The sequence below is a fragment of the Phalacrocorax carbo genome, chromosome 4 (assembly GCF_963921805.1).
Source record: "Phalacrocorax carbo chromosome 4, bPhaCar2.1, whole genome shotgun sequence".
Classification (NCBI taxonomy): domain Eukaryota; kingdom Metazoa; phylum Chordata; class Aves; order Suliformes; family Phalacrocoracidae; genus Phalacrocorax; species Phalacrocorax carbo.
Window position 1 is genome coordinate 53,031,982 of NC_087516.1, and position 23,909 is coordinate 53,055,890.

The following is a 23,909-nucleotide window of genomic DNA, read 5'->3' on the forward strand; positions in this document are numbered from 1 at the left end:
CATTTTTGGCTAATCCAGGTATCCTGTGCTGATGCAGAAAATGCCACTTTTGTCACAGCCTAACCAGAAGGGTTGGGTTCCCAAGTGTGCTCTGTGTTGGTCTCTGCTGACTGTAAGTTAATGAAACTCCTGCTAACTTTGGATGTTCAGGTTTCCTGGTTTTGTGTGAAATCATCATTTCAGTTCTGAAAAAAGCTACTGATTTGCTTACATGCAGCTTGGGACCTGCAATTCAAGTCCTCAAGTGGTATGTATGTCATCGTACTGTCTCCCCGCAGAGTCAAAATACCATTTATGAGTGTTTCTGGTGTGGCACGAGCATTATTTAGAGGGGGCAGTTTGAAGAAAGTGTAATTTTAGGAAGCAGCACTGTCTCCGTTCCACAGCAGTCATGTGCAGCATCACAGCTGATCTTTGGATCTCAGAGGTGATGTTGGAAGCATGTTAGCAAGACAGCCTTTCCCAGTGCAAACCAAGGAGAGGAGGTACAGAGCTGTCCCACTTGCGGGGAGCGCATCAAAGTCTGCTTCGTTGTTCTGCAGACTCTACAAGCTGTCCCTGCCTTCACATGCACTGACTTGCTGTTGGTTTATGGTAATGAAAGCAAGAGGAGAATTAGGCCCCTGGCATTCACGTGGACGTGACGTACTGAATTTTTTATAAAGCTTAGTACATGACATTTTTGAAGTAATTTTCTAAAAGAGGACTGGAATACAGGTAGTGCGCAGGAACCAATATACCTTGAAAGTACATTTCTTTGTTTTAATAAGGTTGACAGCATACAATGACTAGCCATAATGAATTAATTTGGTGTTGACCATAACAGCAGTGGGCTTAATAAAACCATGATATTTATGCAACTGTCTGTAGATGTTCTCTTGTCATTTGGGATTTATAAATAGGTACTGATACTTTTATTGCCGCTTTCTCCTAAGCAGGAAAGATCTGTGTGGTGAAAGGCTGGTTAATTTCACCTCAACTTTTTCTATATTAAAAGAAAGAAGATTTTGAATAACTTTATTTTTGTCTTTACCTAGGTTTCTTAATTGTTAGTATTCAGCAAAACTATGCAGCTTGAATAAAACTATTACAGAGTTATCCTTATAAAATTCTACCACAGTTGTATAATAAATATAGTTAATATCTCATTTCTTATTACTGCAGATGCCGTATCATTTATGTTTAGCCTTCTGTATTTGAGTGTCCACGTAAGTTTAACAGAATTAAGTAAAAAGAAGTTCACTAATTTGAACAAAGTGATACTAATTTATGGGATCCAAGTCAAGTGCTGCATCTTTTGAAGCTAATAGTTTATTGCTGAGCAAAACAGAGTCTCAGCTGCTTTCTGTCTTTTTATATTGTTTGATATGCAAATCCTTAATGCTGAACAGCAGGTCTGGTTTACTACTGCTTCTTCTATCATATCTAGAATGCAAGATGTTTATCCTTGTTTCTGTGCACTGACTTCCTAGTGACAGCGGTGTGATGACAAGCACTGCCAAAGGGCGGATTGGAAGGTGACCACCTGCCTGCCCGCTTGGGGTACAAGTTAGTTGCATTTAAATCTGCTTGGAGCCCCTGCCAGAAAACAGGTTTCACAGAGGGACCCAAAGGCACTCTTCTGCTGGGTTAAGTGGTGGGAACGGGTGGAGAGGGAGCGCAGCTTCATCTAACCTGGCAGCCCAAGCTGTGTTTGGCTGGCATGAAAAATTTCCTCTCATGGAGCCCATGATTGGCAGCTCATTGAAATGCTGGCTTAAAAAAAACAGCACAGAAAACCAGAAGACGGGCTCTCCAAAACCAGCATTATTTTTTAACAGCTATCAAGACCTGTAGTAGAAGGAAGGACTTGGAATAGCAATGATATCTCTGTCTCCAGGTGCTTTGGTCATCTTGCAAGCTCTCCTAGCATTGCCTCCATCTGCCCAGGAGCAGGCACAGGCACTGCTCCCCTCTTTCTTTCACTGTGAGACAGCTCATTCTGCCCTACACCTTCCCATGCCTCCTTCACCTCTGGGCTGTATTCTTCAATGATCTGGTGGCCCTTTTAATTCTAGGTTTAGGTCTAGGGATGTCTAACTGGGTGGTGCAGCTGCTGCCATGTAAGCAGCCCTTTCTGGAGCCTTCCCACCAGCTCTCTAAACACTTGAGTTATTTCTGACCATTCCCTATCTCTCTATTCTGTGTGCTTGAATGAGACAAAATCACTCAGGAATATTCCCCTCCTGTAGGTGAATATAGATAAATCCTTCACTCTGCTCAGCAGCTTCATAACGGTCCATGACTGTAATATCATGCAAATGTGATTTGTTGGGCATCTGGGGAATGATGGTATTTGTTGGCACTGGAGATAGTATCAGAGTCAAGGCTTTGAGCACCAGTGTGCATGTCCTGCAAGGTCCCAAGGATAAGGTCAAAATAATGAAACTTCATTAGGTCTCAGTGAGACAATGAGATGCCGCTGGTAGGAGAGGGGGTGAAAAGAATGCCCAAGAGCCTCCTACTTGCCTGTCTCCACCCTTATTCCCTGTTTCCCTCCCCATGCCTGTGACTGCCTCTTCCCCAGGCAGGGTGCTGCAAGCTGGGCCAGGCAGTGGCCTTTCCTCTCTGGCACCAAAGCCCTGAGCCAGCTTTGCAGGTGGCACCTGCAAAAGCTGCTCTGCTGCTGAGAGGGGGGCCTGCTTTGCCAATACCTAAAGCCCTCTCAGGGAAATGCAGTAGGAGTTGGCATTGCTCCAGTCAGTTACTGCCATGAATAAGAAAGATTTAGGCAGTCACTTCACTGAAACAAAAAAAACCCTCCTCGAGTGTTCCTATCGGTCTACTTTGATAACTGAAGGATGCTCACAAATCAGCTTAGTTTTATGTCTTGTTTTATGAGAGGGGAACCAGATTTTTGTTAGAAAAGCTCCAGTGTGGAGCTTTTGCCTGAGGAGTTCAACTCTTGGCTAGCCACTGGAGAAGTTACTTGAGCACCTTTAACTACCTGGCCCTGTCTGCAGGCACCAAGTGCTCTCAAACATGACCCGTGCGAGCACCCCGGGATCCAGCGCAAGGACTGGGTCCTTGGCTCAGGCCCCCAAGGCACAGCCTGCTGAGGTATACAAAGCTTTTTTTTAATTTACTTTTTTCTCCCCTTTTTGACAGTGGGCGTTTGTCGCATGGCTCTGCACACCTCTCTGCAGCAGCCTGATCCTGGAGATTAGAGCCAGAGTAGCACCTCATCACCTTCTCTTCCTTGTTATATCCCCTTGGATAACATGTTTCTGGTGCAGGAAGCTGATATTCAGTAACCTTCAACGTCACAGACCACGCATTGGTATTTCTGATCTTGTTGTAAACAGACTGTCGCATCTCTTGCTTGCTGCTGATAACTCAGAAAGAATAAAACAAGATCAAAAAAACAATTGTGTCACAGATGCCTCAATTTTGTAGCATTTGTGACACCTTGCTATCATAATAAGTTGAAGTTTTTTTATCTGTGGGTATTCTGCAGGAGCAATTACATTTCACTGCCAGCAGCAATGTATGTAGTTACCGAGATGAATCCAGCCCTATTCCCATTGATTCAGTAGGATCTGTTCACATCACTGTCAGATTTGGAAACCGCAGGAAGTTTACTCTTCTGTGCTTATGTCTGCTAGACATCACTTGGCACTGTGAATTCAAGGCCAAATCACTTAAAGTGCATTCAGCTATTTTCTTTTGTGCAGCTTAATACCTTTATGTCATTGCCTTGAAATTTGCCTGGTAGAAAAAAATATATTAAGACCCCCCACTCCAGCCCTAAGCAAGTTTCAAAGGTCATGCTTTCCAGACAAATCAAATTATTTCAATATATAGGGTTCTTCTGTAAGCTTTTTAAATCTGTGGAGTTTCAAAACAGCAGGAACTCATACACCCTACTTACTTTCCACCACTCTTACTACTGGCTTATGTGTTGCAATACTACTCCATGCCAGTACAGCAGGCTCAAAGGAGCCAGGACTGTCGAGGAAAACTTCAGTTGCAAAAATCTGGGACTCATGAGAAGAGGCACTTGCTGGAATCACAGCATTTAGTGCATCATTATTATTCACAGCATTCAGTTCCTGCATTATTATTTTAGTCATTTATTAAATTTGAAAATCAAATATCAAACTGATTGTAGTGTCTGCCACCCAACAGGTATCTGATTAGCTTGTACAAGGGCACCCACCAGGAACTGCAGCAAAAGCACGTATTTTTATGGAAAGAGTGCCATCGTGTGGGGAGCGCCTGCAGCACGCGAGTATAGCGGTGCCCGCGGGCACAGCACGCCTGCAAGAAACCTCCCTTCTTCGTGTTGTTTTTCACGGAATTTCAACAAAAGCACGATTTTCGTTCCTGAAAATGCGCTAGAAAACTAGGAAATTTCATAAACAGGGGGACACGTTGGTAGTGGTAAATCTTCTTAACAGGTTAACTATTATTTTGGCTCCACAAAAGGGTGAATTCAGAAACAAGTCTAATAGAAGTGGGTTCTCCCTCTTTCTCTGTATGAAGTTAATATAGTTAGATATTCATGCTCTTATCTCTCTTTATATGTATTTTATCTCTCAACATCTGTTTTCAGCTGCAGTTTTCCATTTCTCGAGCTTTTCCACATAATGATATAATCACTATCCTTGGTTTCTGCTTCTTTTTTTATGTTTTCCTGTAAATAATTGAACTTATGTTACATCCATAAAGAAAATTGCCAATAATTAGCAGGAGTACAATTAGGAATAAATCTTTGTTAAGGAACAAGCTAAAGTTCAGTGTCTTTATGCAAATGCCTATTGTTGAAAAGATGTCTTGTGTAATCAGGAATTATACTGACAAGTGAAGAATCATTTAATTAATGAGAATAGAGCAATCATTTGGATGGTTCGTTCTATTACTGACTGAATAAAAGAAAGAAAATAGCCCTGCTCGGGGATTATTGCTGCTGCTAGAAGAAATAAGTCCCACAATGTTGTTCTGGTACTGCCTTGTGTAGATAGTACAGTAACTCCTAAATATAAAAACACATATGCCAAATGTTTGGACTGGGCATCAAAAATTAATCTTCTATTACTCCACAAGAATTTATACAACAAGGTTCTGTTTATGCCGACTATCTGCTGCTTCTGCTAACCTGACAAACTGGAATATTTGGGCCAAAATACCTAAGTCCAAAGCAGGATGCCAGGGGAGCAAGAACCAGAATGAGGGTGAGTTATATCTGTAAGCACTGTATGCCATAATACAGAGTAGTGCATGGACTGTGTTTGTAGTCATAGAGGAGTAATTATGGTGGGAAAGGACCTCCGGAGCGCTCCAGCCCAGCCCTTTGCTCGAAGCAGGTCCAGTTAGTCCAGGTTGCTCTGGGCCTTTGAGGATCGCCAAGGATGGAGATGCTGCAAATTCTCTGCTCCAGTCTTAGACCTCTCCCACTTTCCTTTTATCTAATCAGAATTGCTCATGTTCTAGTTTGTCCCAGTTGCACCTCTTTCTGCCACTGAGTCTGGCTGCAGTGTCTCTATACGCTCCCAACAGGCAGCTGTAGGCAGCAATGGCAGCAGTCCTGTATGCAGTCCGCACACCTCCAAAACTCCTCTGAACATGGATGTCTCACAACAGCTATTCTGTCTCTTGCAACAGAATGGAGAGTCCTCCTGTCTTTGACTTACCCCGCCTCCTCAGGCAGCTTTGGGATGGGGCTTCCCTAAGCTGGCATTGGGTTTGGTACAATTCAAAATATAGCCCAGGCAACTCTGATATTGTTTGCCGTTCTCCAGGGCTGGACATTCAGCTAGGTACTGTCAGCAGGCACTGCACAGAAGACATTCCACTTCTTATAAACACAAAGCTATGCGAACCAGACAATTCTAGCATCTCCAAAGCCATGCCTGTCACCTGAAGTCTGTTCCCCAAAGGCGCTCTGCCCTTTGGTACAGTGCAGGGGTGGACCTGTTCCCCTCTGAACAGGTTGGGATCTCAGCTGTGGGACATACTCCTAGGTAGGAAGCAGAAACTTGCTGCAGTGCTGTGCTAGGATTTAAGCCACTGATGGCTGCGTGAAGTCTCCCATTCCTGGTAGGACCACAGCATAAGTATGTGCTCATTTGGATGTGCTGTAGAAAATTTAGTGGCTTCTTTGACATGCCTACCTGTTCAAGCAGCATTAGAGATTGAATGATCTCTGTACAGAGCAGTAGCCCTGTGCTTCCGAGGTGCATTCAAACTCCTTTTCATAACACTGTATTTTTCTGAGGTTGAGGCAGACCACTGCATTGAGCTGCGATGGTAGTCCTGAGCCAGGGGGACAGCTTTTCTTCCTCCTTTGATGCAGTACAGACTCTGGTAGCAACATCCCAGACCTCTGCTGGTTTGTGTGCACTCGGATTTTTTGCATGCTGTGTCAAATGATTGCACTGTTTGCCTCCCAACATTGAAATGACAAACAAATATATTACATGAAGGAAAACATTCCCCGTTTTATTCTTCTTAAATGCAATTGTTGAATTTTTTATTTTGGGTAACCACATGCATCCAGCTGCTACTCCAGTCACTTCTGGATGTTTTTAAAAAAACACTCTTCTCAGGAATGACTGAGCTAAATATGAAAATCTTCTTCCAAACACAATTCTCATTCCTCAAACTATTCATCCCACAGGAAGTCTAGCTAAATACGTAGGCCTTGCAAACTGTCCAGTAAATCTGTGGCAGTGAGCTGGGTACATAAGTGCAAGGATGAGTGAATTCCACAGCAAAGAACCTTCCTATGGAAATAGCTTACCAGCAAGTTGCACGCTCCCATTGAGCAAGATTAATTTAGGTCTTTTTACTGACTGCAGCTGGTACAGTTCTGCTCTCTCTCCAAGCAGCAAGTAGGTAACCCGATAAAGATTATTTTACAATAAGGTGACATGTATCTGGTGGTACATCTGAACTGTACTTCCTTTTTTTTTTTTTTATTGAAAAGTCTCCAGCAGTTAAAATGCCAAATATATATTGTCAAATACCTAATGCACTACAGAAGTCGATTGACGTAGTCTGTGAGAAAGCTGGTTAGGAAAATACAGTATATTAAGTAAAGCATTTTGATTAAGGGTCTTAAAAGGAGAGACTTGTATGTGCTTTCGTGTGTCCAGAGTGGAGCATAGATATGCATAGGCTCAGTCTTACAGGCAATCCCATATCCTGGCTTTCTTTTCTGGCTTGATCAGTCCGTCTGGATTCATCAGCTGCTTGGCTTTCCAAGACACATGGGAAGGCTGCAAGTAGTCGGATTACATCCTCGAGTTCTCAGGCGCCACCTCCACTGCCTCACTGTAACCTCTTGTTCTGTGCTTTCTCCTGAAGGATTTTGGAGCTGCAGCAGAACGGCGACATGGACGTACTGAAGCATAAGTGGTGGCCAAAGAACAGTCAATGTGATCTTTACTCATCTGTGGATACCAAACAGAAAGGAGGTGCCCTGGACATAAAAAGTTTTGCAGGTGTTTTCTGCATCCTCGCTGCTGGGATTGTCCTATCCTGTTTCATTGCAATGTTGGAAACATGGTGGAATAAAAGGAAAGGCTCCCGGGTTCCATCAAAAGAGGTATTAGACCCTCCATTTCTCCTGGGGAATTTTCATGCACCCTAAAGATTGCTGCCTTGGCTTTATAGCTTTAGAGAAGGTGGGGAATCCAATTCAGAGACATTTCCTTAGCTTCCTGATTTTTTTTAAGGTAAATGTTGCTCCTCAAAATCTCCTTAGCTATTCTTTCTAGAAAAGCTTGAATGAAAAAAAAATCTTTACACTGATGATGTATTAATATGCAACTATTCTGAGTAAAATGCAACTATTACTTATAGAATAGTACATTATTAATACATCGGTATTTAGTTCAATATCCCCATTGGTGAGAGCTAATTCTCACCAGTAAGTTCAAAGGTTTCTTGGCTTCTTCATGAAAAATATATCCCCTAAACTCAGTGGCTGTGTCTTCCAAAATAGATTTGCAAAGTTTAGCGCTTTAATCAGCAGTTAGCTTCTTAAATAAGCTTGTCCCCATTTTCAGAAATGTTTCCCTCTTGGGACTTCCATGAACTTCAGTTCTCATTATTTAAGCTGAAGTCCAGGGAAGCAAGAGTACATTACACTTTTCAGATTCAGGCCCAACTTATTTCTGAAATCTGCTACAGGTTTGTTTCAGAAAATGTGGGATGGAGAACACAAGGAGATATATTATTTTACACCAGAGATGAGTTTGCTCCTACACCTACATGTGTAATGCTTTCCTTCCTGTGGCAATCTACTTGTCCCTTTACCAGCCATCTGAGCCTATGTGGTCTCACAACAAATTTCTTACCTTCATAATTCAGCTGTACAAAATACTAGAAAAGTGTTAGGGAGGATAAAAAACTTATTAAAATGTACTTGGCAGCGATTCCCAAAGCTGAACCTAAATATGAGCTTTAATGTAGCACCATCAATTATAGTTTTTCTATCTGTGTAGCTTAGACACATCTGTGTAGCTTGTGGGGTATTGCTATTAATTTGTGTGCAGTGGTCTCACTTTCCCTGCAGTTTCTCCATTGTGTTTATTCCTGCTAATCTAATGCTGTGTAATCAGGCAGGATTAATTACACTACCTAATTAGACAGCATTGACACTGATGTTAGACTACATTTAATCTTTTCTTGCCTGTTTTAATTCCCAAGCTTTTTTTTGTTCAAGATCTGCACTGGATCATTATTAAAAGAAAAAAAAAAAAAAAAAGAATCTCTAGTCTTTAAATTGGGTTTCTCAGGAACTGAAACCATTTAGTTTCAACTGGTAAATTATTTTAAAAACCTAAAATTTACTTGATTGTTGTTTACCCAAACTTTCAGAACTTCACGCTTTATATTTATCTGGTGCAAAACATGAAAATAAACAATAACGGAAAAGAAAAAACCAACACGGATATTTTATATAACTATAAAATTTCCTATTTCATTTTTCAAATGCAGAGAAATTCAAGTGTATACTCTCCACAAATGGTATAATTTGGCCTCCTTGATCTTTTTTACGTGGTCATTAGCTTAGCATTTAAAATTGCATCTCAACACTAAATTGAAAAGCTTGGCTCTAAACTGAGTTTAACATGGACGTACGTGCTGAATGTCCCCGCTCTCCTGGATGTGGGGGTCATTCAGCAAAGAAATACATCTTAACTAACTTTCTTAAAATTCATTTTAGCTTCCATGAAATCCATTGGCTCTTCCAGGCCACTAGTCCAGAGTCGGGGGTCAGATTGGGCCAGTTTGTGGTCAGCAAGCCAACCCTTTTTCCTGGTGGCTGCCATCTTGTGCTCCAGAATGCAAGCATTTATACTGAAAAATTTGTCTTATGGTTGTGAAGATAACATTTTGGTCGCGTACCAGAAGTAATCCATTCAATGATGTCTGCCTGAGTCTGCAGACAGCCTTAAACAGTAGCTCTGAGAGAAGTGTGAACCGCCCCAGTAATCTCAATGGGATGTTGACTCTGAAGCCTGATGATAATTTAAATGTGAAAACTGCTGAATATGTCACTACTGATCACACAAGAGAGAAGAGGAAAGATCATATTATGGAGATATGCACAATCTCACTGTGAGTGGGTCTCATTTTGGTGTATCGATTGGGTGGAGATCGGGTTGTGGGCTAAGCATGGGAGAATATCACCGCTTATATATTTTCACTGGTCTGACTCTAGCCCCAAATGCATCTCTGTAAAAGAAGAAAGAGGAATATTCTGAGTAACTTTTAGATGCTCAGAAGTGATGAAATTCCAATCTTTTCCCAATTGGCATTTTAAATTATAAGGTGTTTGTATGTTTTTTCAAAATTAAAAACAAACAAAAACAAAACCACAAAAAAAACCAAAACAAACAAAAAAGGAAAAATAATTAGGACTGTCCCTCAGAGACATAGTCATGACTTGCACATGCTAACGGAGCCTCCGTACATTTCTTTAGCTTCTGATGTGGCCCCAGTTCTCCTGCATCCGTATGCAGCTCCAAAGTTTTTAGGAGAGAGCGTTTGGTGAATGCGTTTGGTTTTGGTGTCACCTGTGTGGTTGTTATGTGCATCCATGTCTATGTCTACATGTGAATAAACTATAGACAGAAAGCTAAGTCCGAGAAACGAGCACTGCATTTTTTCCCTCCCGTGATGAGCTCAAACCAAAGCCTCTGTGGTCAGCAACTGTCCCGTCCCTGGGAGATCCCTGATGCCCCATTCCCTGCCCCTTTTCCCCTGGTTTGTCTCCCTGTTCCTGCCCTCCAAGGGTAAAATCCCAGAGGGGAGTTGGCCTCTCAGTCTCCTTCCAGTCGCGCTCTGTGTTCGGCACAGTACCAGTGCAAATATTCAGTGATCTGCTTTGCTAAGTAGATGAACTCCTGCAGTTTGTTCTAGGTGTGTACTTTTTCAGAGTGCTTGACTTCATTCCTAGACAAAGGAGGGACCTCAAGCCCATTCGGTATACTAGGAGTTTTGCCATTGATTCAGGGAGCTCTGGATCAAGCCAGTCATTGAATTGCAGTAATCGAGGCTGGAAGTCATCAGTGTGCATCTATCGGCTGCCTAATTATCCTCTGTGAGGTCCTAGAGTGTGAGATATTTCTAGTGGCCTGGAAGAGCCAGTAGATTTCACAGAGATTAAGGTAAATTTTAAGGTTAGTTGAAATCGATTTTTGTTCCGAATGAGCTGCACTACTTAGACTGAGGGAACAGCCCTGTACATGTAAACTTAATGCTGCTTTGAATTAAGCTTTGCAGTTCAGTAGAAATAGCTATGTACAGTGCAGATGATTTATTGTGTCTCCTCTTTTTTTAACTTCCGTGCATTTAAATGCTTGATTATAACAAACAAACCTATTTAACTGAGTTCTCTGGGAGCAGAGGTTTAAGAAGGAAAAGGGACAGAGGTAAGAGGAGGGATGATATATTTTAATAAATACCTCAGGCCACTTTCTCTTCTTCTCGTCCGCAAAAGTGTAATTCCATCAGAATCGATGGAATTGCTTCTTTGTAGGTAAGGGGAGAATTAATCCCTCTTTTGGCATTGTCATTTGAAATTGTTTGGTGTACTTCTTTCTGTGTGACGTCAGTGAGTCACCAGTGCTTGGAATTTTGTCTGGAAGTTCAGCTTTGCTATGCCACAATTTATATTATAAAGGCAGAAAGAAACCTGAGATGTTTTTAGCCCTTCCTTAAGCCCTGAAAGGATGACAAAGACAGCAACCTGATCCCTCAGAGCCTCCCGTGTTGACTGTCAAACTTAAGCCTCACTGCGGAGTTGAAGAACTGGCATCATCCCAGGCGTTTGTGATTATGCTTTGCTTTCATGGCACAAAGTTTACTGTTATTCAGCTGTTGCTAGTCCAACCCACCTAGCTCTGAGCCTGCCTTTTCCTGACAGAAACCAACCGGTAGCGCTTGGATGTTTGTTGTTCAGGTTCAGGGTTTGAAGGGAGCTGTGGTGTAAAGGTCTGCCTCAGTTTGGCTTAGCCCACCAGGCTTCAGGCGGTGGGGGCGTTTGCTGGTGACATTCAGAGACGCCGTCAGCTAACAGCCAGCTGTAGGTAATTGTGCTTTGGCCTTCCCGAGCAACTTGGATCGTACTGTGAAGCTTCAGCCCAGCACAAATGGTGATGGTGAGCAGTGCCTCTTGTTTTTCTCATTCCCCAGGACGACAAGGAGATCGACTTGGAGCACCTCCACAGGCGCGTGAACAGCCTCTGCACAGACGACGACAGTCCCCATAAACAGTTCTCCACCTCATCGATTGACTTGACCCCACTGGACATTGACACTTTACCCACACGTCAGGCACTGGAGCAAATCAGTGACTTCAGAAACACTCACATCACCACAACCACCTTCATACCAGAACAGATCCAGACTCTGAGCCGCACGCTGTCCGCTAAAGCCGCTTCAGGTTTCTCCTTCGGCAGCGTGCCCGAGCACCGAACTGGCCCTTTCAGGCACAGGGCACCCAACGGTGGCTTTTTCAGAAGCCCCATCAAAACAATGTCATCTATCCCTTACCAACCGACTCCTACTCTGGGGCTGAATATCGGTAGCGACCCAGACCGAGGCACCTCCATCTGAGCATCAGACCAAGTTTCTTCACTGTTTCTTTTTTAGGACTCCCTTTGCAAGGAGCAGCTGTAATATTGTGGGACTAACATGGATGTAACCTTTTTTCCCTTTCCTTTTTTTTTTTAGTTTTTCTTTTATTTGGGGGTTATTTTCTGTTCCGTTGTTTGGTTGGTTTTTTTAATTTTATTTAAGAAACAGGATTATTAGTAACAACTCTTCCTCTTCTCTGCTTTCTCGGTCTGGTCTCCTCTGTCTCCCCTTATTCTCTTTACTACTTGAATCACTTATTCTCTGGTTTATCACCACATTAGGTTTTGGTTACTTCAGGCTTTTCATATACGTAAATATAGGAAAAATGCAGCGATTCATGCATAGGAAAACCCTGAGGATTACTTTACAGAAGGGCATTCGCTCCTCCTCCCCCACCGCCTTTTTTTACTATAATTGCAATAACTTAAATCCTTTTCATGTATTCTGCTGCATCCAGTCAGCGCTCCACTGCTGTGTGTCCTTTTAACTGTGGACCAAAGGCAAACCCTGCAGTTTAAAAAAATGAAAAATTTAAAAAAAAGCAAAAAGAGAAAAAAAGGAAAAAAATGAAAGCAAAACAAATAAGTTAGCAGACCATTCAGGCCCCATAATACGAGAATGCAATTTTGTAGGATTACAAAAAGCCATCACTATGCCAGTAAACACTACAGTTAAAGCTACTTTTGCACTGCAACAGTGCATATGACCTTTATGTGATTGTACAGTGTTAAAAGGTTTTCTTATGTACAGTAAACTGTATCATATGGCAGAAGCCTCTGTTGTGTTAAATAAATTAGTATCTCATACATATATATATACATATATACACACAGGTATGTATATATATATACATGTATATATAGCTATAAAATGGCAGCCGTTGCTATTGCAATTCATTTAATAAAGCTTTAGTAAAAATGTGTTGTATACAGGAAAGATGTACAGTGCAGGGGGTCTTTTCATTTCGAAAAGACAGGTTGCTTTAATGTTATTCTGACTTGCATCGTTTGCCAACAGAGCATATTTTATACTTTTTTATTAGAACATCCAGGGCAATTTAACGTTTGTACCTAGATGTAATTCCTTTGGTTAGGTTTTGCATTGGCTATTGAGCATTCTATAAGGCTAACCTTGATAATTTTACTTTTAATTAATTAGACAACTGGAACTTTCTCGTAGGTATACCATGTTCATGAACAACTAATATAGCTCTAGAGAAGTTTAAACATAGATCAAAGGTTAATAAACTATTTTCCAAATTAGTACAGTTGATCAATACAATAATGGTGTTAGTGAAAAAAAAAAATGAAACAAAAAAAGCCCTTGAGAAATACAGATGTGGCCTTAATTATAATCACGTATTGTTCTAAGGAAAAAAAAAGTATGAACAAGCGCTCACTTTAACCCTTTATATGTTAAGAGTTAGATTTAGAGGAGCTATGTATTTTTTACGTTAGTGCCAACTGTATAGAACAAGAGAAAGAACAGCAGTGAGAGCAAAACAGGTGCCCACTTTGGCACCAGCTTTTTAAAGTAACACTGTTACCTGTTAGAAACGTAGGAAGAGCTTTCAATTTGTAATCCTTAAAACTAAAAATGTGGTTAAGTAGAGAGCAAGCAGTTTATCCTGTGAGTTTTTTTGTTTGGTTTGGTTTTTTAATGCAACCATACACTTATTTTAACCTAACTCATTCTTTGGCTAGAATTAATAGGAATCAGCCTATGTGATTTGCTTTAGGATAAATTAAAAGGTATATTCTTCAGATCTATTCTATTTTGATGCTAATTCTGTTCTGGGGGAGCATCTTGTACTGTCACTGTTTTTTGTACTAAATCTTCAAATATTGTCTACTGTGTAAGGCAGAACAAATTCTTATTGTGCAAAAGACCATTTTGTTTCCAGGGTAGCAAGTGTCTAAAAGCATGCACAACTTGCTTCTCCCTTGTAACATTCATGAACTCATCCACACTTCTGAGTAAAATCAAAAACAAAAAAAAAAAGAAAATTTCTTTCCAACAAGCTACGTAGGGACATACCAGATGTTGCAGTGATTTTAGCTATTAAAATAACCTGTTAACCATGTGCGATATTTAAAATAGGCCTATTTTGATGTGTTGCCTATTCTACAGATACACAAAACACTTTTTGGAGGCCTCAGTTACAAGTGGCAGAGCTTTCTGTGTATAATTTGTCTAAATAATTTGTCTAATAAAATTGTTTTCTAAACTTGGTTTCCTCCTGTTTAATTGCTGAGTGCTGTGGGATTTTTTGGTCTGTGGCAAGGAGTCCACTCGTGAATGTTTTTGCCACACTGTTACTGAAGGGGATTTAGACCGTGGAGGTGGGATGAGCTCGCCAGGCTGCCATGAGTCAGCTCAGCAGAGAGCATCCATGGAAATCACTGAGATTTATCATGTGTATCAATGTCAGGCTTAGATTTCAGAAAAGATATACAGATGGCATTTTTGAGAATTATTTTATTAGAGTTCATTGGCAGTGACATACATGAGACATGATTTGTAGAAATACTGCATCCCGCCTCCATCCTTTTTAGTGCAACCTAGGAATTTTCTCGGAGCACAGTATTTATTCTTATAGAATCACATTCTGATATCTTTATTTCCACAGAAGTTAGTTTGCTGTGATACTGGATAGCCACAGCCTTTGGATTTGACGGAAGTTTTAGTGTGAGAGCATTTAGCCCGTATCTCATTATGGCCTTCTCAATCCTTAAGTTCCACTAACACGTTAAAGTTAATGGCCTAGTCATTAGTCAGTCACGCAGGATGTACCTCAGTAATGTCAGTTGTGATGATCTAACTTGCAGCGTCCAAAGTTTGTCTGTTGGCTTTTTACATTCAGCATATTTCGTTCCCTGAATAATATTTTGGACCTCTTACAATTTTCTGTTAAGCTTAGCAGGCATTCAAGGGATTTAATTTTATACTTTCAAAAATACACTGGAAGGAGTCCTCAATTCATTGCTACATTTTAAAAAACTCTGAATCCAGATAACATAAATAGCTAAAGGAAGTTAGGTTATTGAAAGTGACTAGAGGTTAAAATTTAAAGATGCTCACGCACCAATGCTCATATGTCAGTGGGCACTAAATGCCTAGCACCGGGATGCTAGAAGCTTTTATAATCAGGCTACTTTTATTATATCATAAAAATCAGCCAAGAGACAAGCTATACTTATTTCCTCTGAGGCAGAGCTATGACAAACCGAGGCACTGACCCTACAAGCCCTTATGCACATTTTAGTGTGTCCAGTAGGGGTTCCCTTAGCCACAAAGGTGCTTGCGTGATCAGGGTCCTAGCTTTGGGCTATTCCTGCTCTGTAAAGTAACCATGGCCTCTTGGAAAGTGCTGTCCTGCTGGCATCATAAGCCATTAGCTTTATCTTTAACATCAGCATTGTCCCTGTCACTTATGCTCATCGACACACCTCTCTAGAGCTGGTTAGTTTTTCAGGTGCTACCTATGCACTCTCTGTAACAGGCTACATTAAGGAGACCCCCTATGTGACACTTCTGCCTTTCTTAAAAAAAAAAAAATCCAGTGACGTAATTGTTAAAGACTGCCAAGTGCTTCTGCCACAGTAGCTCCACTGAAAATACAAGCCAGCTGCATACAAAGATGAGCTGTTATGCATGGTGAGTTCAGTCATACAATAAATCTGACATACCAGCTATAAACAAAAAGTGAGCAGTGGAAGAAAACATATTTATTCAATTTCACAGAATCACTTAGTAAGATGTTTCAATTGACCAACGGTGAAATACCTGGAGATAAAAAATAGTCCTGCTGCGCCAATCAAGTGAATGATTAGAGCTGTCACTGACTCAGCCGCAGCATGGCCAGATCTAAGTCTCCTGGATTTCCCTCCTGTCTTCATAAAAACAAAGTACTAGTATCTCTTCCCTAAATAGATCAGGGTTTTTTTAGAAGTGTCTTTTTCTCTTTCTTCTGCACTGCTGTAGGATGCCACAAAGTGATGAGAATGTAAAGCTGCCATTCTGCGCTTGAGCACTCACTGCAGCTGGGTCAATGTGGCACACTGGAGGTTAATACCCCAGATAAGTTTACTTTCTCAAATCTGTACAAAGGTGATGACATGTAACGTAAACCAGCTTCCCATGTGCATGCTCGTGGGTGTAGCTAATGAAAAAACAGAGTCTCCAGAACAGCAATAGCATCATACCAACATAGCCCTGATCTACCCGTTTTTCTCTCGGTCCCAATATCATGTTTCCTTTTCACTCTGTGGAGCTGTTTTGAAATGAATGTCAAAGTCAAGGATCTGCTCCTAAGAATGAGTCATAGACAAAGTTTCTGAAAAACACTGGGACATGAACACACACCCCCACACGTCACATCAAGACCAGTGGGCAACTGCGAACGCATCATCGCAAACTAGCAGCTTGTCATGACTCACACAAGGCATAAGTCATGAGGTCAGAATTAGCCTCCAAAGGAAGTTCAGTGCAGGCAAACTGATTCACAGCCTAATTAATTCCTAGCCAAAAAAACTGTACTGATGCCCCAAAATTACAGGGGCCATGAATTCCATGAAAAAATTACCTTTCAAGAGGTATACTTACAAATATAAATTTATTATCATTTGTCAAGGCTTACAAAATTGCCCCCCCCCCCCCCATTTATCACAGTGGCGTCACTTTGCATGTACTACAGAATTTACCTCTATAACATCTGTCAGAAGGAAGGAAAATATTACAGCCAGAAAACTGAACTGTCAAGTCACTAACTACTGTGCTACAGGTCGCACAGGAGATTTGAGGCAGAAGCAAGAATTCAGTGTCTGAGAACCAGTTGACTGCTGTAAGAGGAAAAACAAATCTTTCCTTGCCAAATGCTCAGAGGACTTGTAGCAGAGGATACTGGGGCAAGAGGGAGGAAAGCAGGGAACCAAGGCGAGGGCTGCACCGCCGGATGGGTCAACAGTGGGAAGAGGCAATGGTTGTATCAGTCACAGGCAAGAGAGACAATTTCATTGCTGCTCCTTCTGCCCAGGAGTCAGTTCAGACAAGTTTTGGCCCTTTAAAAACAGCATGGGCTGTTACAGGTATACCTGAGGCTTGTAAGCAGGGCTACAGAGGCAGAAATGTAGGTCACGCATTTCTCCCTAGCTCCCACCAGAAGCGGTGAGCCCACCAGCAGCTGGAGAGTGCCACGTACCAGGGCAGGAGAGCCTCTGCGTGCCAGGTCAGCACCCTACACCAGGGAGCTTCCCCCAGAGGTGCTGGTCACACCGCACAAAGCAAGGCATATGTGAAAAGGCACAGTGACCATATGAGCTCCGGTACAAACACCTGGGATCAGCAGCCACCATACCACTGGAAAAAGCAAGCTACCCGCAGCTCAGCAAGCACAGGACACACCTCCACCATGACACAACAGCTCAGTGCTCCTGTAGCTAATTACTCCTACCAGCACTAGTAAGGCCAACCTTTTTTTCCAATGCAAGATAATTTTTTTCCCCCTGCTAAAAAGAAAATTCCTGTGTCCCATTTCTTGTTCCAAGCAGGTGATGCGCCAGCACAACGTGGAATAAGGGACTGCTGTGGAGTGCCAAAACAAAAGTGAACAAGAGCTTTATTTCCAAATCCATCTATCATTCATTATAAGGCTGACAGCCTTCCCCCCAAAATCAAAATAAGGAGTTTAAGCCAAACCGATTGATTAATTACTAAGGGGGTGGGGGTGGACACAACATGTATGTGTGCATGAGGCAGTCTTTGAGCCCCTGAAGTAACCACACAGCTGCAGGTCCTTCCCTAAACTGCTGTCCTCGCCTGTGCTGCAGCCAGCATGGCAGTGTAATACTTGGCCTCACAGGGTTTGGAAACTGGCAGCTGGGTAAAGCCTCTGCCAAGGTGTAACACCCAGGTTTGCCTTCATAGCCCCACAAGTGCCTCACGTTACAGCTCACCAGGCAAGTGCTCTGCAGCTGGGCTCCCCCCCCCCAGCTCTGTTTCAGCTGCTTGCTTCCCCCCCCCCACCTCCATTTGACCCCCAGCACCAGAGTGAGGGGAGGCTATGGAGAGCAGGCGGAGAAAGGAAAGGGGTGTTTATTTCAGGGCAAAGATTCCCCCCATCCCTAATTTGAGGGTTCACACCTAGTTGCCCACTAGGCCAGACAACCTTTGCCTGCCTTTCCCCTCCTTGCAGGGCTGTGGCAGCGTCATTGCTACGCAGGGTGCAGTATCCCAGTCCCCCCGTGCTGGGACATGACTATAGATGGGACATCACTGGAAAAATGTATCAAAACAGGGAGGTGGAAACCAGCCCCCACCTTCTCAGCAGCCCCTTCCAACCACGCAGGATTTCCTGTTAGCTCTCTGACTGTGTGCAAGGTGTACCATCAACTGGATCGAAGCCCCATCCTCAAACATCCACAGGAACCAGCCTCATGAACGGGCATGTCATATCCTGCTTCTACATATAGGAAATTGCCCCTGACCCCAATCTAACTTTTGTTGCCAATCAAAGAAAGGCTCAGAGGTGTCACTTACTCCCCTAACCCAACTCCAGAGAGACCCTCCACTCCCACTCCCCACAGCCAGAGGCAGCCAGAAGGTGCTGTGGCAAGCATTTTGCCTGGGAGCCTGGTGCGAAGGTGGTAAATGTCATACAACTGCTAGAAATCAAAAAGCACAGCTGGAAAAAAAAAATCAACACCCACCCTTCTCACGGTTATTTATGTTACATTTGCCTCACTCTGCCAGTCTAGCTCGTGTCCCTGTCAAGTGCCAGGAATAAAAAATAGGGGGAGCAGGCAGCTCTGTGAGTGCATTGTAGCCCTGCCACCGCTGGTAAGCGTGCCTTTCTCCCCCACTGGCCAGGGACATGCCTCTTCACACACACAGTGGGGAGGTCTTGTTTGGTTTTGAATATTCCCTGTATATGAATATTCACTGCGGACCACAGTAAGAGTAATCACAGCTGACCCATGTTGTTACTAATTAATTCTTTTGCGTACACAGAGGGGAAGGGGAGAAAGAAAGCAAATACTGTGAACAAAGCTAATAATGTGGTTACTTGCTACTCCTACTATCTGACACATTTTTAAGGAATAGTCTCTGCGGCATGACAGCGAACACAGCAAGAAATTGATGTAGTGTAACAGAAAAGCATGTTGCTTTACGAAATAGTGCTCAGGCAAAACTGGAGTCGTTTGTCCTGCTCTAACTTTTACAGACCTTGCTGAATAATATCTGCTGTTGCTTGGCTCAGTTTTATATCTCTGCAGGTTTAGCAGACTGCAGATGAAGTTTTCTTCTCCCCCCCACCCCCACTCGCCCCCAACAAAACAGAATTCCCTAAAACACTTTATATGATTAAAAAAAAATCCTGTTATACTATCTATACAATACAGAAGGTATAACTCATATGGGACACAGGGAGCTTTGTTTTTCCTACATCACGATGAGGTAGAGGTAGAGCTGATAGACCTGGAAATCTGACTTTTGAAAGACATATTTATTGTCTTCAATAAATATCACTGTGATTTTCAGTTTTAAAGGCTGCTGTATTATCTGACAAATGTAGGCCTATTCATATGTATATTAGGCCTCTTATATGAGTTGTTTGAAAAGGGAAAACTTATTTCCATAAGTCTTTCTAAACATTTATTCCATCAGTATTGACACATACAAGCAGCTTTCCTTCTAAAACTTATAGCCAGAGGGTTACTATCCATCATATATAGTAATTTGCTGGAGTATAACTAGAGGTTGACCTGGAGCACAGACATGAATTTCTGTTCCACAGGTTGAAGCCATGTAAGGAACTAGCAGGTGCAGCGCTTTTGCATACCTAGCTCCCTTCATTGCACCACACTTCCCCTTCCCAACTGAATGGTGGTCACTTGAAAAAGCACGGCGAAAAAAGGGGGAAAAGATTGAAAACCCCCCACTGTTAGCACTAGTTATTCTGCTGCTGGAGTCAGAAGCTCCCCCCAAACTCAGCAGGCTGTTTCCTCTGTGCAACGCCTAGCTGTATTTTTCACTTATGAAGAGTTTTGGCTTTAACTGGTTAATTCTCATACAAAAGTGACACGGCACAGTTCAGCGCCTGTGTTAACGACAGAGTGAAGGGGCTAAATTTGTCCTTGTCCCTTAGCAGCAAACCCAAGCCAGGCTACCTCGTGCACATCTTCCCCCTCGGACGATCACTGCATTTGCTCCTCGACGGCTTTACCTGGCTGCTCGTCGCTGTGAAGGGCCTGGCGCAGGTCAGCGGGCCCCGGGGGTGCCAACGGCCCGGCCACCCGCGGGGAGCGGGGCGAGGGCCCGCACCGAGCCGTGGCGAAGCTGGACGGCGGTTTGCTTTGCAGCAGCTTTGCAGGTTGTGCGGGAGCGGAGCCGAGCCTGAGGAGTCGCTCTTCCACCAGGGAAGCTGCTGCCCCTCAGGGACAGGGGCTCAACAAGAGCTCGACCGCCCTTTACCCTCAGCTGAGCGGGGGAAGCGGGGCGCGGGGGGAGAAGCGGCTGTGGAAGGAGGGACCGCCCGCCCCGCCCGCCGCCGCCCGGCTGGTGGCGCTGCGGGACCGCCTCCGGCTCCCGCACGACAGCGGCGGTGGCGCTCGGTCCCGCTGCCGGCGGGGGGGGACGTTGGGAGAAGGGGGAGCTGTCGGGAGGAGGGGGAGCCGTTGAAGGGGCGAGCCGTTGGGAGAAGGAGCCGTTGAAGGGGGGAGCCGTTGGGGCGGGGCGCGCGGAGCCAGGCGCGGCCGCCGTGGTTCCGCGTGGCCCGGCGGTCGGGGGAGCCCCATTTCCCGGGAGACGGTGCGGGCCGCGCCGCTATGCCGCCGGGATAATGGCGGGGGCCAGCGGCGTGTCACCGCTTGTGTGCGCTTTCCAAAGAGGAGCCCGGGCGTGGCGAATGGGACACAGACCGCCATTGTGCCGGCGACACTTTAATCGCCCACACCTACAATATTCAACCTGTTGCTGGCAGAGGGGCAGCCCCGGGGCGCACGCCCCACCCGAGGGGCGCAGGCGGGAGGATGAGGACGGGGACGGGTCGGTGGGCTTGGCCGCCATCTCACGAGAGTGAGGCTTTGCGGGGGGCATCTTTGGTTGCGTGGCCTGGGCTCTGTGGCAAATGGTGCCCACCAAGCAGCCGCGCCACCAAAGCGGGTGCCCTGAGCGGGGAGAGGTAGGGAAGAAAAGCCCACATGCCCGTCCTGGCAGGCTGTGGCAGGGCACGGAGGGACCCGCAAAGACACCAGGCTTTTGCTTAGCAAAGTGGCTGTTGTTGGCCGTCGCTCACGTGCTGCCTTCCCAGCAAGATGTTGTCTCCTCACACTCTCACCAGGATGCAAATGCATGCAGGCCTGCAGAAAAAAAATAACTTCTAGCGGCACGGATGCAACAGCCATGCTGAAGCAAGAGGTGGGCTTTCGTGCTCAAACAAGGCAGGGTGGGATGGTGGTTACTCCTGCCATCCCCCCCTCCAAGGGCAAGCCCCTGGGGTTCTGACACTGAACGCTTGTGAGACCCACACAGGGGCCGTCACATGGACTGCGAGAGCTATACACCCAGGCTAGTGAAAACTGCGGGTTCTTGATGAAAGCTCTCAATGCCTGGCCTCAGCAGGCCACCAGCTGTGTCTAGCCTGGCCTTCTGCCTCAGCACAAGCTCTTGCGCGCTGCAGGTGAACATTAGGCTTCACCCTGTGGGAATTCCTAAAACTCTTACAGAGTTTGAAACACCCTGCTTGCCTGGAAAAGAGCGATGCTTACAAACTATAACAAGCCTTCCTCCAGCTCCAGAGTAAAAGCGCCTGCAGCTCGGGGGTATGCCAGAGGTACAGATCTTGCCACAGACAGGATTTTGCAAGCCTGCTGCCACAGGAGAACTGCTTCCTAAGAGCAACCGAGCATCGCTGCTTCTGACCACAGCCGATGAGGACACCCATCTCAGGCACTGCGGACAGCGCTCCACTGAAGCTGTCTCTTGTCTCGTAGACTGGAAAGAGTCTTCTGCCCGGCTTGGCGTTCTGAGATGCCCCTAAAGCTTAAGCCTCTTAATATGCTTAAATTTTGTCATATGCAGGATTTTTTTAAGAGCATTTCTAAATCTTGCTGGGCTGGGGGATGTATGTGTGTCTTAACTCCATGTAGAAAAAAAAAAAAAAGGAAAAAGAATTATTCTGGTTCTACTTTTTTAAAAAGTATTTTAAAATTCTTAAGACATCCAAACTGATGAGGTGGTAGACCAGATGAAGATGTGTTCGGAGGGGTTTGTTTTTAGACTTTCACAGGGCTAGTTCCTGAAAGTTGTGCTGGTGCTGGGTTGTGTTGGAAATTGATTGTTGCTAGAAGCCCCTGTGCTCTTTGCTGTCACGGATTAAACAGGAGGATTCCCTGTGGCTGACAAGGTGGTATTTTTTCTTGGCTGACTAGTGTTTCTTTTGTGGGGGAAATACTCTCTGCTCTTGGGGACTGACGTGAGGTGCTGATCAGCACCAGCCTGGGCCCTTTCACTTGCTTTTCTCCCCTTAGACGGACAACTGTTCTCTGCATTATTTTGGCTTCTGTGACTGTAAATATTTACTCTTTGCATTTTAGAGACCTTCCCTTCTCGGGAGACCTGCAAAAGTTCAAATTCCAGGCTGGCATTTCCACCACTAAGAAACCTCCTTCAGGCACCGGGCTGCCTAACTGCCAAGGGCTTTGTGGGTGATGAATGTGAGAACCCTGTATCGAAGGCCCAGTACGACCGAAGCAATTCCCCCATGCTCCCAGGTTACTGCTCTAGTAACGCTGTTGTTGAGAGGCGGCGCAAACTGTTTAAGATGTCAGATTTTTTTTCCTTTTTTCCTCTTGCTTACATGGCAGCTGTTATTTCTTCCCACTTGTTCACTGAAATACGTTACTACTGAGCCACAGAGAGTCTCCCAGCTGAAGTTTATACTTCGAGCGTACGATTCAATTCTTTTCCCAGAGCAAACCTTTATAACTATACTCTGTGCAATGGCTAAAGCAACAGTGGAAGAGGGAGTGCTGTGGCAATCAGTTAAAAAAAATTCTAATACCAGCAATTGTACATGCCTAGAAATCCGGAGCACTTACACTCCCTGGGCATTTGCACAAGAGCCACTGAGAGCAAGTGGAGGTGACCAGATGTGATTTGAAGGGAATATATTGTCTCAGTGGATGGATGGGTGTTGATTCTCTGATATTAAACCGGATGAAGTGTTGTTCTTATGCTGTAAAACTGTTGAAGGCACAGGTCATTTTCTTGTTTAAGTGATTTATATCAGTAAAATGTATTAAGTAACAGCCTAATGAAAGCCTGCTAGACAACGCTGGTTTTAAAGCACTTTCTAACATGCAGTGTCTTAAGCAGCAGACAATTATTCGTGTTCTGTTGTTTCAGGAGTGACTAAAATGATGGACCTGTGGGTGGTGCCTGTGAGCGCTCACAGGCCCAACAAAATTGTTCCTGCTGCAGAGGGTGAACAAACTCCACCTGGAGTAACATCACTGTTAGAGAGATGAGGAGATTAAGGATGGGGGAAGGTATAAATCGTCTGACACAAACAGATCCCTTGGGAAACACTAGTATCAGAATACTACTGTTTCCATTGCATTGAAGCAGTCTCACACTGCAAAGAAAAGCTTCCAAATCTGTGCAGGGTGTAATTATTTTGAAGCCATTAACTCTTCTTCCTCCAAGGGCTGAGCTATGGGTTGTACCTGGTAATGCAGATCCTAATCCACAAGCTGCCTGCCCAAGCTATTGCCTGC

General features: G+C 44.1%; 1 protein-coding gene across 1 annotated transcript in view; it reads left to right on the top strand.

Annotated features, from left to right (window-relative positions):
* GRID2 (glutamate ionotropic receptor delta type subunit 2) overlaps window positions 1–14,325 on the top strand; it is a 743,546-nt gene extending 729,221 nt beyond the window's left edge. Inside the window, exons 15-16 of the mRNA XM_064449954.1 lie at window positions 7,348–7,588; window positions 11,689–14,325. Of these exons, the coding sequence (XP_064306024.1) occupies window positions 7,348–7,588; window positions 11,689–12,111 (664 nt within the window). The 3' untranslated portion in view covers window positions 12,112–14,325. The remainder of the gene's footprint in view (window positions 1–7,347; window positions 7,589–11,688) is intronic.
* Window positions 14,326–23,909: the final 9,584 nt, after the last annotated feature.